At 46.5% G+C, this 13,877-nt stretch overlaps 1 protein-coding gene across 1 annotated transcript; it reads right to left on the bottom strand.

Moving 5' to 3' along the window:
• Positions 1-3,988: 3,988 nt before the first annotated feature.
• On the bottom strand, positions 3,989-6,605 carry LOC311127190 (large ribosomal subunit protein eL37-like). Its single transcript, XM_084158977.1, has 4 exons — positions 6,517-6,605; positions 5,686-5,821; positions 5,105-5,189; positions 3,989-4,101 (listed from the first exon to the last, which is right to left on the bottom strand). Exons 1-4 carry the CDS (start codon positions 6,517-6,519, stop codon positions 4,032-4,034), a joined length of 294 nt encoding a protein of 97 aa, XP_084015103.1. The 5' UTR covers positions 6,520-6,605; the 3' UTR covers positions 3,989-4,031.
• Between the last annotated feature and the right edge of the window lie 7,272 nt (positions 6,606-13,877).

Genomic DNA, 13,877 nt, shown 5'->3' with positions numbered 1-13,877 from the left:
GATGATCCGCCCCATAGACCAGTCTATCCGGGGTTTGTGGGCGACCAGCCAGGGGTGCCCGAGGATGAGGGGACACTCCGGAGAGTCTACAATGAAAAACTGGATATCCTCCCATAGCCCCCCCCTGCCACCCGGACATGCACGGGGACAGTGCACTGGGTGATGAAGCCCGACCTCAACAGCCGGCCGTCCAGGCCCATGACCGGAACCGGCTCGGAGAGGGAGAGTAACGGAACGCTCCACACTTGGGCCAGCCCCGCGTATTTCAGGTTTCCCGCGGCCCCCGAATCCACCAGTGCATGCGCCCGATGCGCAGTGCGGGCCCACTGCACCCTGACGGGGAGAAAAGTCCGGGAGTCTCTGGGGTTGGGGTTTTGGTTCTGACTCGCTAGCACCCCTCTCGATATTAGCGAGCCCTCCTACTTCCAGTCACAGCAGTAACCTGCCTGGCCGCAGTATAGGCAACATCCCTGGCACAGACGTCTCTGCTTCTCCATCCTTGCGTCATCCCTCTCTCGTGCGCCCTCTCACGACACCGATTGTCTACCCTCACCAAGAGGTCGACGAGGCCGTCCAGTCGCTCAGGCAGCTCCCTGAAGGAGAGTTTGTCATTCATCCCCTCCGATAGCCCCTGCGCGTAAAGGACGACCAGGGCGGCCTCCTCCCATCCTGCCTCTCGAGCCCGGGTCCGGAACTCCACGGAGTAGTCCGCCTCCCGGCCTCGTGCCCCGACACCACCCGAGAAGTGTCGAACACCTTGCATAGCTCCCGGGTGAATTGGTAGGAGTCGGAGCACGCCAGAGTTTGGCTCTCCCTTTTGTATATTTTGTATATCATGCATTCTGTTGTACTATAGGTACTGATTCATAGATGTTCTGCTGTTTTCTTGCTTGATCATGTGATTGGTTGACAAGATCACAGCTTGGGGCTTTGACACTGTGTATAATCTCTTTGTTACAAGATGCAATGACAATTTGATGGCCAAATATGATAATAAAGTTGTTGTTCATTAGTAGTAAAGACCGATATTTAATGACAGGTATTTCTAGTAATAATGTTTTCTACATGAACACAAAGTTCAAATGTCATAGGCCTATGCAGGTGTAACCAGTGTGAAATGGCACACTAGTAGCGTTTCAATCGGTGACGTCACTCGCTCTGAGACCTCGAAGTAGTTGTTTCCCCCGTGGCTTTTGTGGAGCGACGGGTAATGGTGCTTCGAGGGTGACTGTCGTCGATGTGTGCAGAGGGTCCCTGGTTCAAGCCCAGGTAGGGGCGAGTTGAAAAAACTGTTACACAGGTTTTGCCATTGTCTCTTGTCATAATACAGTGCCTTCAGAAAGTATTCATAACCCTTAACCAATTGTTTTGTTGTGTTACAGCCTGAATTCAAAATATATTAAATAGATGTGTTTCTCTCACCCATCTACACACAATACCCAATAATGACAAAGTGAAAACATGTTTTTAGAAACTTTGGGAAATGAAATATAGAAATATCTCATTTACATAAGTATTCATACCCCTGAGTCAACACATGTAAGAATCACCTTTGGCAGTGATTACAGTTGTGAGTCTTTCTGGGTAAGCCTCTAAGAGGTTTCTACACCTGGATTGTGCAACATTTGCCCAATATTCTTTCCAAAATTCTTCAAGCTCTGTCAAATTGGTTGTTGATCATTGCTAGACAACTATTTTCAGTTCTTGCCATAGATTTTCAAGTAGATTTCAGTCAAAACTGTAACTCGGCCACTCAGGAACATTCACTGTGTTCTTGGTAAGCAACTTCAGTGTAGATGTGGCCTTGTGTTTTATGTTATTGTCCTGCTGAAAGGTGAATTCATCTCCCAGTGTCTGGTGGAAAGCAGATTGAACCAGGTTTTCCTCTAGGATTTTACCTGTGCTTAGCTCCATTCCGTTTCGTTTTTATCCTGAAAAACTCCCCAGTCCTTAACGATTACAAGCATACCCATAACATGATGCAGCCACCATTATGCTTGAAAATATGGAGAGTGGTACTCAGTAATGTGTTGTATTGGATTTGACCGAAACATAACAAATATTTTTGCAGAATTACTTTAGTGCCTTGTTGCAAACAGGATATTTTTATTCTGTACAGGCTTCCTTCTTTTCAGTCTGTCAATTAGGTTAGTATTATGGAGTAACTACAATGTTGTTGATCCATCCTCAGTTTTCTTCTATCACAGCCATTAAACTATGTAACTGTTTTAAAGTCACCAATCCCTGAGCGGTTTCCTTCCTCTCCGGCAACTGAGTTAAGAAGGACGCCTGTATTTCTGTAGTGACTGGTTGAATTGACACACCACCCAAAGTGTAATTAATAACTTCACCATGCTCAAGGGGATATGCATTTAACATGATTATTTTTTACCCATCTACCAATAGGTGCCCTTCTTTGAGAGGCATTGAAAACCTTCCTGGTCTTTGTGATTGAATCTGTGTTTGAAATTCACTGCTCGACTGGGGTACAGAGATGAGGTAGTCATTCAAAAATCATGTTAAACACTATAATTGCACACAGAGTGAGTCCATTCAGTTTATTATGCGACTTGTTAAGCCCATTTGTAATCCTGAACTTATTAAGGCTTGCCATTACAAAGGGGTTGACATCTTATTGACTCAAGACATTTCAGCTTTTCATTTTTTATTAATTTTATAAACATTTTGAAAAACATAATTCCACTTTGACATTATGGGGTATTGTGTGTAGGCCAGTTACAACACATCTCAATTTAATCCATTTTAAAGTCAGGCTGTAACTCTACAAAATGTGGAAAAGGTCAAAGGGTGTGAATACTTTCTGAAAGAGGTCATACCATCTATTCTGCCTCGTAGCTGGTCTGTTGCCCCCATCGGTAGGCCAAAACCCCGTGATGGCAAATGTCTGCAAGCGGGACATACACTACCTTATGGGGATTATGGGTCTTTTTAGACATCTGAAACCAACAGGATGAATGTATCACACTACCACAAGAACAATTAGCAATACATAGCAAACCTAATGTAAACTAGGCTAATAGTCAGCCTACAAGAATACATAGTGTTATTGGGAAATGTGTCAGTATTCAAGTAAGTTGGCTAATCAAGCATTATGGCAAATTAGTCAATTTAAGCTATATCTACTAGGCTATATCATGGATAAATAAATACATACACATCTTTTCAAAGAGAACACAATTTTATTATACAGTATCTCTATTTGAGCAAAATAAGTCGTTTTGTTTTGATCACAAGAAAATCCTAACAATTCCGGTAAAGAGCGCCACAGCCACAGCAGAAAAATCTGAACGTTCTATCATAAAGTGAGAACAATTAGTTTGCCTGGCTGATATGGCTGCTACTTTGAAATACTATACCAGTAAATTAATAGATGAAATGTCCTGTCTCCAATATAATCACATAGTTTACACAGACCCCACCGCGAACGTTTGACAAATAAATCTGTGTGAAAAGGCCTCCCATGGTCTGTTTTGTCAATGAACTTAACGTCCTCCAAACACTCGGGGTAATCAGATGATCCCAATAATTTAGGTAGCCTGGTAAACGATGCCCCCTTCTGGTATGTTATTTTGATGACAAAGTCTGATGACATAATTTGCCCACAAAGGACTGCCAATGTATGCATGCCTAACTCACTTTGGATAAAAGTCTGCTAAATGGCATATTTTATAATCCCACCACACAATACTGTAAAAAGGTTGTCTTACCCATACCATTTCTATGGCCGTTAGAAGCTATGTCAACTGATGATTAAAGCAGTGGCTTGGGAAATAATGCTTTTTCAATTGGACCAAATGTGCAAGTTGACAAACACTCTTTAAAAAGAACAGCCAGGTAGGATAAGTGCAAATATTTATTCAATTGGGATTGGTGAACCCCAGTGCACTGCACAGTTCACACTGATCTGTGGAAAGAGTTCATGGATGATTCATGTTATACTGAAAAAACCCCAGACAAGACTCAAAACTATCAACAACACATTTATTTAAACAAGTAAATCCAAAGTGTGTCTAGGATGAGCTGGAGGCAGCCACTGCAGCACGCTTGGGCTTTGGGGTGGTCCCTTCCCGGAATCCATTCCTGAAAAGGATAGGGAAAGAAAATAAGATCTGAACATTATGTAGAAGACTAGAATTGTAACCTTACGGCTCACCTAAGGTAATTAGCAACTTTTCATTCAGTCACAATAGGTCTTTACAGGTTGTGGTGTTATTTGTGAAAGTCCGTTGGATGCATATGCTAGTGCTGAACCAACTATGTAACAGATTGCTATTAACAGATGCGGCAGAATAAATGGAGTTCTATCTGGACCCTAGGTCAGTGGTTTTCAAAAGTCTTCTCCGGGACCCCTAGGTCACAACTGATGGGGTAGTGAAGCTTGCCTCAGTAAAAATCTTAATATCACTGTGATCTCATTTGTTCAGACATTTTGTGACATCATTGGCAAGCTCATTTCAGCTAGCATTTTCAAAGCAACAGTTTTAACAGAGCAAACAGGCAGATAGCAGTGGCTTATTGGGCCACAACCAGACTCAGGAGCAGAGATCGATTCACATATAACAGTGTCAACCACCACAAATAAACTCTCACATTGTAGAATGACCTGAATGTCCTTAGCATTTGATTAACTCAGGCCCTTGAGATCCAGTCCTGCAGGTTTTCATTTCTCCACCTAGGGCCGAGGGTCTGCAGGTTTTCGCTCCACCCTTGTAACTAATTCATCAATCAAGGTCACCAATTAGTAAAGGAACTCCCCTCACCTGGTTGTCTAGGTCATAATTGAAAGTAAAAACCTGCAGACACACTGCCCTCCGTGGAATGAGTTTGACACCCCTGCACTAATGTTAACGATTGGCTGGAGTCCACACACCAGGGTCGCATTCAGTAGGCAGGAATCAGGAGAAAACGCTTTGAAAGGGGAAGAGCGTCCTAATTGAACTTGTCCAATGAGAATGCCATTTTCAGATGCAAAACATTTTGCCATGTGCCCTACTGAACGACCTTGGTTTTCCAGGCAATGGGGCAAAAATCAGCAGGACTGTGTACCCCTGGCTTTACATGAGTACTCTGTTGATGTGCTCACCTGAATCTGCGGTAGACGACCCGCAGGTGTCTCAGGCGGCCGGACCCAGTGGTGTTCCTCCTCTTGGCCTTAGCGCTCCAGTTGTCTACAGAAAGAAACAGGTCAACACACAAAAGGGGCATAGCAAAGGGAATTGTCACAAAGCAGGATCAAAGGTTTTGCCAGCAAACGTTCCCAAATATCCTCAACTTCATTTCCAGAATAGACTAAAAAGTTATTGTTAATCTGTTAGCTGGTCAACTTTGAGATCCTGATTTGTGATTTCTCACTCCTAGTCAACAGACGTGGGGGCACACAAGTTAGGGAAAGATCTGTCATCCAATGTGCATGCATGGAGAGGTTGGGGTCTCGTCTCAGTCACAAAGTAAGAATCACTGAAATTCATATGTTCAGACATTTGTATTGAGAACATCATTGACAAGACACTGGGTAGTAAACATGAATTGTGTCATGCTGCACTGTGTCAAATATTCTAACAAGTCAATAAGGCAAGCGGTAAAAGATGCCGCAACAACCCTCAGCATTCAACATGTTGAGACAATAACTAAACCATAAATGATCGTTCAAGGAATGGCACTTACATCTTCTCTTGCGTTTCTCAGGATACCCACACTTTCCGCAGGACGACTTCTGCAGGTGGTAAGCTTTGGAGCCACAGCGACGGCACAGAGCGTGCGTCTTATTACGCCGCTTTCCGAAGGACGATGTCCCCTTCGTCTGAAACACACAAGGTCCATAAGTTAGCCAAAGAGATGTTTGTCATCCAGTGTGCATGCATGGAGAGGTCGGGATCATGTCTCAGTCAACAAGTGAGAATCACTGAAATTCATATGTTCAGACATTTGTATTGAAAACATCATTGACAAGATTGGTAATTCTTTGCAGAGAATTAATCATTTGCTGTACAGCCGACTGTATGCTTAGGTAATTAAGATGGACTAGGAACGTTTCTAGGCAACTTAGGTAGTTAGTTCAATGTTTGCTTTAAGCAAGGCAACCAGTTAGCAATGCTTCCTTTGCTAGAAAGCTGACGTTAGCCATGTTGCCTAGTGGTAGTTAGGCATTGAGCTAGCTAGTTATACATGTTCACATTTATTTAAGTCATGTGAATAAAGCATTACATAAAACACTTCCCACCCGAAAAAAAAGAAGAAAAAGGGTGCTTTAGTTGAAAGTGCACTTTACTTTTGCCGGTAACAAGCTAGCTAGTTGAATAGGCAAGTTAGCCAGCAAGCATATAGGCAAGCAAACGTTCAAGTTTTTTTTACACCATCTAACGTTACATCAAAAACAATATCGATGAGAAACCATTATCGGTGATTACAAGTCGTAAATCACAACGATCTATGGTAAAATAAACAGATACATAAATAGATGTTGTAAGATACATCTCTGACTATTTTTCCACTCACCATTTTCTTCCTGTGTGTGGGTGAAAAGAGACCGGAAAAGGCCTTAGTGTTGCATTCAATCACAACCGAGGTTGTTCCGGTGTAACAGTAAACTAAGCCCCCTTAATTATGACATGCGTTTTCATTCAACGAATAGCCGACAGAGTACTAAGGATGTAAAGATTGATTTCAATACACTACTCAATGCAAAACCGATCAATTTGTTTTGTTATTCATGTCAGGCACGGGCCCTGTTTGAATACTTTAAAATGCATACTTCCTTCTTTGCTGTTACCCACACATCCAATCATGTTGGATAAGTGATTACTCCAAGGAAGGGAAGAGGAAGAGGGACGGATATAATTTGTAAAGTATTCTATCTGGGCCACTTCTATAGCTTGCTTCTGAAATGGATATGAATGCACAGATTTCTTCCTTAGCCTATCAAGATAAAGAGTCCACAACGTTCGTCAATACAGAAGTCCTAATACATGAACACCATACAAATATGCTTTGAAAGACTTTACACACGTGGAGTAGCATACAAGACAAATAATTCATTTCAATCTGTCAATCAATGTCAAATTGTGATCATCATAGGCTATATAATAACTGATGCGTTTGCAACATCAATTGCTTTTGAGTGTAATATAATGTTTTGCCACAAGATGTTGCCATTCAGCTGCTTGTGGCTAGGAGGGACAATGATCTAAAGCAGCTTCATCTCCTGTATGCTTTCCCTCATCTGAAACCAATTTAACTGTACAGTTTAAGTGCGTTCCTGCTGGGTATCCGCCATATTGCTATTCCCAGATTTGTAAAGCGGAAGGAGAGAGGAAAATGACAGGAATCCACTCTGGACAAATTGAGATGGACACACTGAATGAGCATGTGACGTGGTGTGATGGGTGATTTGAAGGAGTCAGATGCAGGAGGGTAAATCACAGAATAACAGGATTTATTCCGGAATACAGAGTTACGCAGTAATGCGTCAAAACAGTCCAGTGCGGAAAACCGGCACACTGGAACCAACAAGGTACACGGGGGAAATAACCCGGCAATACAAATACAAGGAGCTCAACCGAGCTTCACTATCCTCGATGTCCAGAGGAGGTGGAGGGACCTCCCACACCTCAGACTCCTGGAGCAGACCAGCCACCACCGGCCTGAGGAGAGACACATGGAACGAGGGATTAATACGATAATCTGGCGGGAGTAATAACCTATAGGTAACCTCGTTTATTCTCCTCAGGACTTTGAACGGCCCCACAAACCGCAGGCTCAGCTTCTGGCAGGGCAGGCGGAGGGGCAGATTCCGGGTCGAGAGTAAGACTCGATCACCCGGTACAAAGACCGGGGCCTCACTGCGGTGGCGGTCAGCGTTGGCCTTCTGACGACACACGGCGCGTTGGAGGTGGACATGAGCAGCGTTCCACGTCTCCTCCGAGCGCCGAAACCAGTCATCCACCGCAGGAGCCTCGGTCTGGCTCTGGAGCCATGGTGTCAGAACCGGTTGATAACCTAAAACACATTGGAATGGCGTTAGGTTAGTGGAGGAGTGACGGAGAGAGTTCTGGGCATATTCGGCCCATGGCAAGAACACCGACCACTCCCCCGGCCTGTCCTGGCAGTAGGAATGCAGTAACCTACACACATCCTGATTCACCTGTTCCACCTGCCCATTAGACTCGGGGTGAAAACCAGAGGTCAGGCTGACCAAGACCCCCAGACGTTCCATGAACGCCTTCCAGACCTTGGATGTGAACTGGGGACCCCGGTCAGACACCATGTCCTCTGGTACCCCATAGTGCCGGAAGACGTGTGTAAACAGGGCCTCCGCAGTCTGCAGGGCCGTGGGGAGACCGGACAGAGGAAGGAGGCGGCAGGCTTTGGAAAAGCGGTCCACAACAACCAGGATGGTGGTGTTACCTTGAGAGAGGGGAAGATCAGTAAGGAAATCAATACTCAAGTGGGAACATGGCCGTTGTGGAACTGGTAAAGGCTGTAACTTACCCGCTGGGAGGTGCCTAGGTGCCTTACTCTGGGCGCACACCGAGCAGGAGGAAACATACACCCTCACGTCCTTAGCCAAGGTAGAACACCAGTACTTTCCGGTCAGGCAGCGCACTGTACGACCGATACCTGGGTGACCAGAGGAAGGGGACGTGTGTGCCCAATAGATCAGACGGTCACGGACAAGAGCAGGCACGTACTGCAGCCCAGCTGGAGATGGCTCTGTGCCTAACGCCTGCTCTATATCCACGTCCATCGCCCATACTACCGGCGCCTCAATGCAGGAGGCCGGGAGTATGGGGGTGTTGTCTGTGGGCCTCTCCTCTGTGTCGTACAGCCGTGACAGTGCGTCTGCCTTCACGTTCTTCGTACCCAGGATGTATGATAGTGTAAAATCAAACCGGGTGAAGAATAGGGCCCACCTGGCCTGGTGAGGGTTCAGCCTCCTCGCTGCCCGGATGTACTCCAGGTTATGGTGGTCCGTCCAGACGAGGAAAGGGTGTTTCGCCCCCTCGAGCTAGTGCCTCCACACGGTCAGGACTCGGACAAGAGCCAACAGCTCCCGATCACCAACGTCGTAGTTCTGCTCCGCCGGGCTGAGCTTCTTGGAGAAGAAGGCACAGGGGCGGAGCTTGGGTGGCGTGCCCGAGTGTTGAGATAGGACCGCGCCTATCCCTACCTCGGACGCATCACCCTCCACTACGAACGGTAGTGATGGATCGGGGTGGGCCAGTACCGGGGCTAAGGTGAACAGACCCCTCAGGTTACTGAAGGCCCTGTCAGCCTCAGCAGACCAGCGGAGCCGGGACGGCCCACCCTTCAACAGAGATGTGATGGGAGCTGCGACCTTGCCAAAGCCCCAGATAAACCTCCGATAGTAGTTGGCAAAGCCAATAAAGCGCTGCACCTCCTTTACCGTGGTTGGAGTCGGCCAATTACGCACGGCTGAAAAGCGATCTCCCTCCATCTCCACACCTGAGGTGGTAATGCGGTATCCGAGGAAGGAGACAGACTGCTGGAAAAACAGACACTTTTCTGCCTTGACATAAAGGTCATGTTCCAACAGTCAGGCCAGCACTTTGCGAACCAGGGACACATGCTCGGCGCGTGTAGCGGAATACACCAGAATGTCATCGATGTAGACCACTACACCGCGACCAAGCATGTCCCGAAACACCTTGTTCACAAAGGACTGGAAGACGGATGGAGCATTCATCAAACCGTAAGGCATCACCAGGTATTCGTAATGCCCCGAGGTTGTGCTGAATGCTGTCTTCCACTCGTCCGCCTCTCGGACACGCACCAGGTTATACGCACTCCGGAGAGCTAATTTTGTGAAGAAGCGTGCCCCATGCATTGATTCGATCACAGATGGAATGAGGGGTAGATGATAACTAAATCGTATCGTCCCCTTGTTCAGTGATCGGTAATCAATGCAAGGGCGCAGACCTCCGTCTTTCTTCTTCACAAAAAAGAAACTCGAGGCGGAGGGCAAAGTGGAGGGATGTATAAACCCCTGCCGCAGGGACTCGGAGACGTATGTCTCCATAGCCTCCGTTTCAGCCTGTGACAGGGGATACACATTACTCCTGGGAGGCACAGCGTCTACCCGGAGGTTTATCGCGCAATCCCCCGCCCGATGAGGTGGTAATTTGGTCGCCTGCGTTTTGGAAAACGCGTGCGCCAAGTCGAGGTATTCGGGGGGAATGCGCACGGTGGAGGTACTGTCTGGACTTTCCACCGTGGTTGCACCAACGGAAACCCCTAGACACCTACCCTGACACTCTCGCGATCACCCCGTGAGAACCCTCTGCGGCCATGAAAAGGTGGGGTTGTGGAGTGCTAACCAGGGAAGACCTAACACAACAGGGAAATCAGGACTCAATAATAAAAAAAGTGACTTGCTCTCGATCAGTCTTGTGTGTAACCATAGTGACTGGTGCTGTAACCTCCCTAACGAACCCGGACCCTAATGGTCGACTATCAAGTGCTCTGATGGGGAGTGGAATGGATAGGGGAACCAATGTAATGCCTTGACTATGTGAAAATGACCTGTCCATAATGTTCCCAGCTGAGCCTGAATCGACCAGCGCCTTACACTGGGGAACTACAATGTAATCAGGAAAGTGGATGGGTAGGGTACAGTGCTCAGCAGAGGGCTCTGAACGAGTGTGGGTGTTCGATACCTGGGGTGACGTGAGAGTACCCTGCCTGCCGCCTCCAGACCCAAAAGAACGCTGACGACATTGTGCAGTGAAATGTCCTCTCGTGCCACCAGAGTGACACTGGCGCTGTCGTCTTCCGCTCTCCCGGATCGCCGCTCCATCCAGCTCCATCAGCTCGTGATCCGGGTTGGGGGGGGTGGAACAGGCAGGCCCCCTCCAGGACGTCCTCTGGCCACCAGCAGGTTGTCCAACCGGATGGCCATGTCCACCAGTTGAGTGAAGGACAACATGGTGTCCCGGCAGGCTAGCTCCCTTCGGACGTCCTCCCGTAGATGGCACCGGAAGTGGTCGATGAGGGCCCGCTCGTTCCACCCGGACCCAGCTGCTAGAATCCGGAACTCCAGGGCGAAGTCCTGCGCGGTCCTCGTCCCCTGCCTCAGGTGGACCAGCCGCTCGCCTGCCTCTCTATCCTCGGGCGGGTGATCGAAGACAGCCCGAAAGAGGTGAGCGAACTCCCCCGTAGTTGTCCAACGCGGCTCCTCCTTCATTCCAGACCACGTTGGCCCACGCCAGGTCTTTCCCAGAGAGGCAGGAGACTAGGGTGGACACCGGGCTGATGCTTGAATAGTATTTCTTTTTTTTTTTACCTTTATTTAACTAGGCAAGTCAGTTAAGAACACATTCTTATTTACAATGACGGCCTACACCGGCCAAACCCGGACGACACTGGGCCAATTGTGCGGCGCCCTATGGGACTCCCAATCACGGCCGGTTGTGATACATCCTGGAATCGAACCAGGGGGTCTGTAGTGACGCCTCAAGCACTGAGATGCAGTGCCTTAGACCGCGGCGCCACTCGGGAGCCCAGAGTATAGCTCCAGTTGGAGGAGGAATCCCTGACAGAGAGCAGCTGTCCCGTCGAAATCCCTAGGTCGGGATATATGGATCCCTCTAGATGCGGGTGGCTGGATCCGGTCGCCCAGCTGGTCCCGACAGATTGCTGGGTAGCATCGTCGAATGCTCCCGGACCCGTGCCACGACTCCAGGCATGTGCTCCTCTCTTGCTGACTCCATGGCGGGTGTGTGATTCTGTGATGGGTGATTTAAAGGAGTCAGGCACAGGAGGGTAAATCACAGAATAACTGGATTTATTCCAGAATACAGAGTTACGCAGTAATGTGTCAAAACAGTCCAGTGCACAAAACAGGCGCACTGGAACCAACAAGGTACACAGGGAAAATAACCCGGCAATACAAATACAAGGAGCTCAACCGAGCTTCACTATCCTCACAATAAACAATCACACACAAAGACAAGGGGGCAGAGGGAACACTTATACAAGTACTGATGAGGGGATATGAACCAGGTGTGTGTAATAAACAAGACAAAACAAATGGAATGATGAGATGAGGAGCGGCAGTGGCTAGAAGGCCGGTGACGACGAACACCGAAGCCTTCCCGAACCAGGAGAGGAGGCAGCTTCGGAGGAAGTCATGACACGTGGAGTGACTACCAGTTGAGTTTATGTTGTGCATTCAAGTTTTTCAATGGCAAAAACAGAATTATGTATATTTCTAACTTGTATATTGTGACGTTATGCTCCCGAGAATAAAGGGGAGGGGATAAATATTGCAGATCAATTACTCAAATTTAGAGTTTTGTTATTCAATGTGCTAATGATTGGTGAGGGTCTCTACATGCATACACACATTTTTATTTAAATCCATCAATTATTTTTAGTTTTATTGAAAACATTTTTGGGGGGAGGCCTAAAGTTAATACTCTTGCTGCCTCTCTTTGATTATTGATCTGTGGAACATTCTCCATGTATCTAATCATATTTTTACAACGGGTGAGTCTAATCCTGAATGCTGATTGGTTAAAACCGCATTCCAGCCTGTGTCTATTCCACAAATGACCACTGGCTAAATCTATGACTATTTACTCTGTTCCATCTGACTGCGCAATCCACTGTCTCATCAGCCCAGCCAAGCAATTTATAAACTTGATCTCCACTATAAAAAGCAACTAGACATTATCTCACATTTCTTTTAGACTAACATTTAGTTTTCAACAGCTGAGATAATAATAAATAATAATATGCCATTTAGCAGACGCTTTTATCCAAAGCGACTTACAGTCATGTGTGCATACATTTTTACGTATGGGTGGTTCCGGGGATCGAACCCACTACCCTGGCGTTACAAGCGCCATGCTTGTAATCTGTATAAACCTTGCTGTCTGTCTCTCCGACATTTCCAACATTGTTTCAATATTCAAATTCGATCTCCAGCGGTCCCATAGTAATGAACGTGTTGGGAGTCGGGACGAGACAGACAGGCAGACAGTGTTTCTCAGCCAGTCAAAAACATGAATCAGCTGGCATCATTTTTATGGATATATACAAAGAAATGTAAATTGAAAAAAGGTATAACGAAACTAAGTGCAGCTAATTTGCAGTATTTCCAGCATCAGTTTGAAATGATTGTGTTAGCTGTGTTGAACAACAGTGTCCTGATGAGCACATTTTCTATGCCAGGCGAAATCATCCCTCATTAGCTCATTGTTATGGATGTATCCAAATAAATGTCACTAGAAAACAGCTTAAACAAATGCAAAAGAAGCTACTTTGCTGTTATTCTGGCTGCACTTTTTGACGTGACTGTAAGTTAGCCGTAGTTGGCTAGCTAGTAAGCAAGGGATAAGAACGTTGCCAGCCAGTATGGCAATGGAACATTTAGAATGAAGAACTGGGATTTATTTTTATTTTTATTTCACCTTAAGTCAGTTAAGAACAAATTCTTATTTACAATGATGGCCTACCAAAAGGCAAAAGGCCTCCTGTGGTGACAGGGGCTGGGATTAAAAATAAATACATAAAATATAGGACAAAACACACATCACATGTTGCAGCTATGGTTGCGTCCATAGATACAGAACAAAAAGACTGAACGTCTCTAGCAACCGAACCGATAGAACGAACGACCAGCCGGCTTGGGTAGCAACCCTAGATTTGTGTCAGGACTATATCTTGTGGAAGGATGAAATAGTATGAATAAATTCATAAAAATTATGTTTTTTAATGAAAATATGTCAATCATTATATGTTGGTAACCCGTTGTATAAAAGTGATAATTCCCTCGAAGCCGGTGTTTAGAGGATGTATTGGCACGGTTTGCCAGCCCGGGACTTCGTCTCGGGCCT

This window comes from Coregonus lavaretus, assembly GCF_964263955.1.
Source record: "Coregonus lavaretus genome assembly, chromosome: 4".
Taxonomy (NCBI): Eukaryota; Metazoa; Chordata; class Actinopteri; order Salmoniformes; family Salmonidae; genus Coregonus; species Coregonus lavaretus.
Note: the sequence above shows the minus strand (reverse complement) of the source record. Positions and strands in the feature narration are given on the sequence as shown.

Bases quoted from the DNA above. Each gene is read 5' to 3' on its own strand.
- LOC311127190 (XM_084158977.1), bottom strand. The intron at 5,190-5,685 runs GTAAGTGCCATT...TTCTTTCTGTAG, and splicing joins TGAGAAACGCAAGAGAAGAT to ACAACTGGAGCGCTAAGGCC. The intron at 4,102-5,104 runs GTGAGCACATCA...TATCCTTTTCAG, and splicing joins GTCGTCTACCGCAGATTCAG to GAATGGATTCCGGGAAGGGA.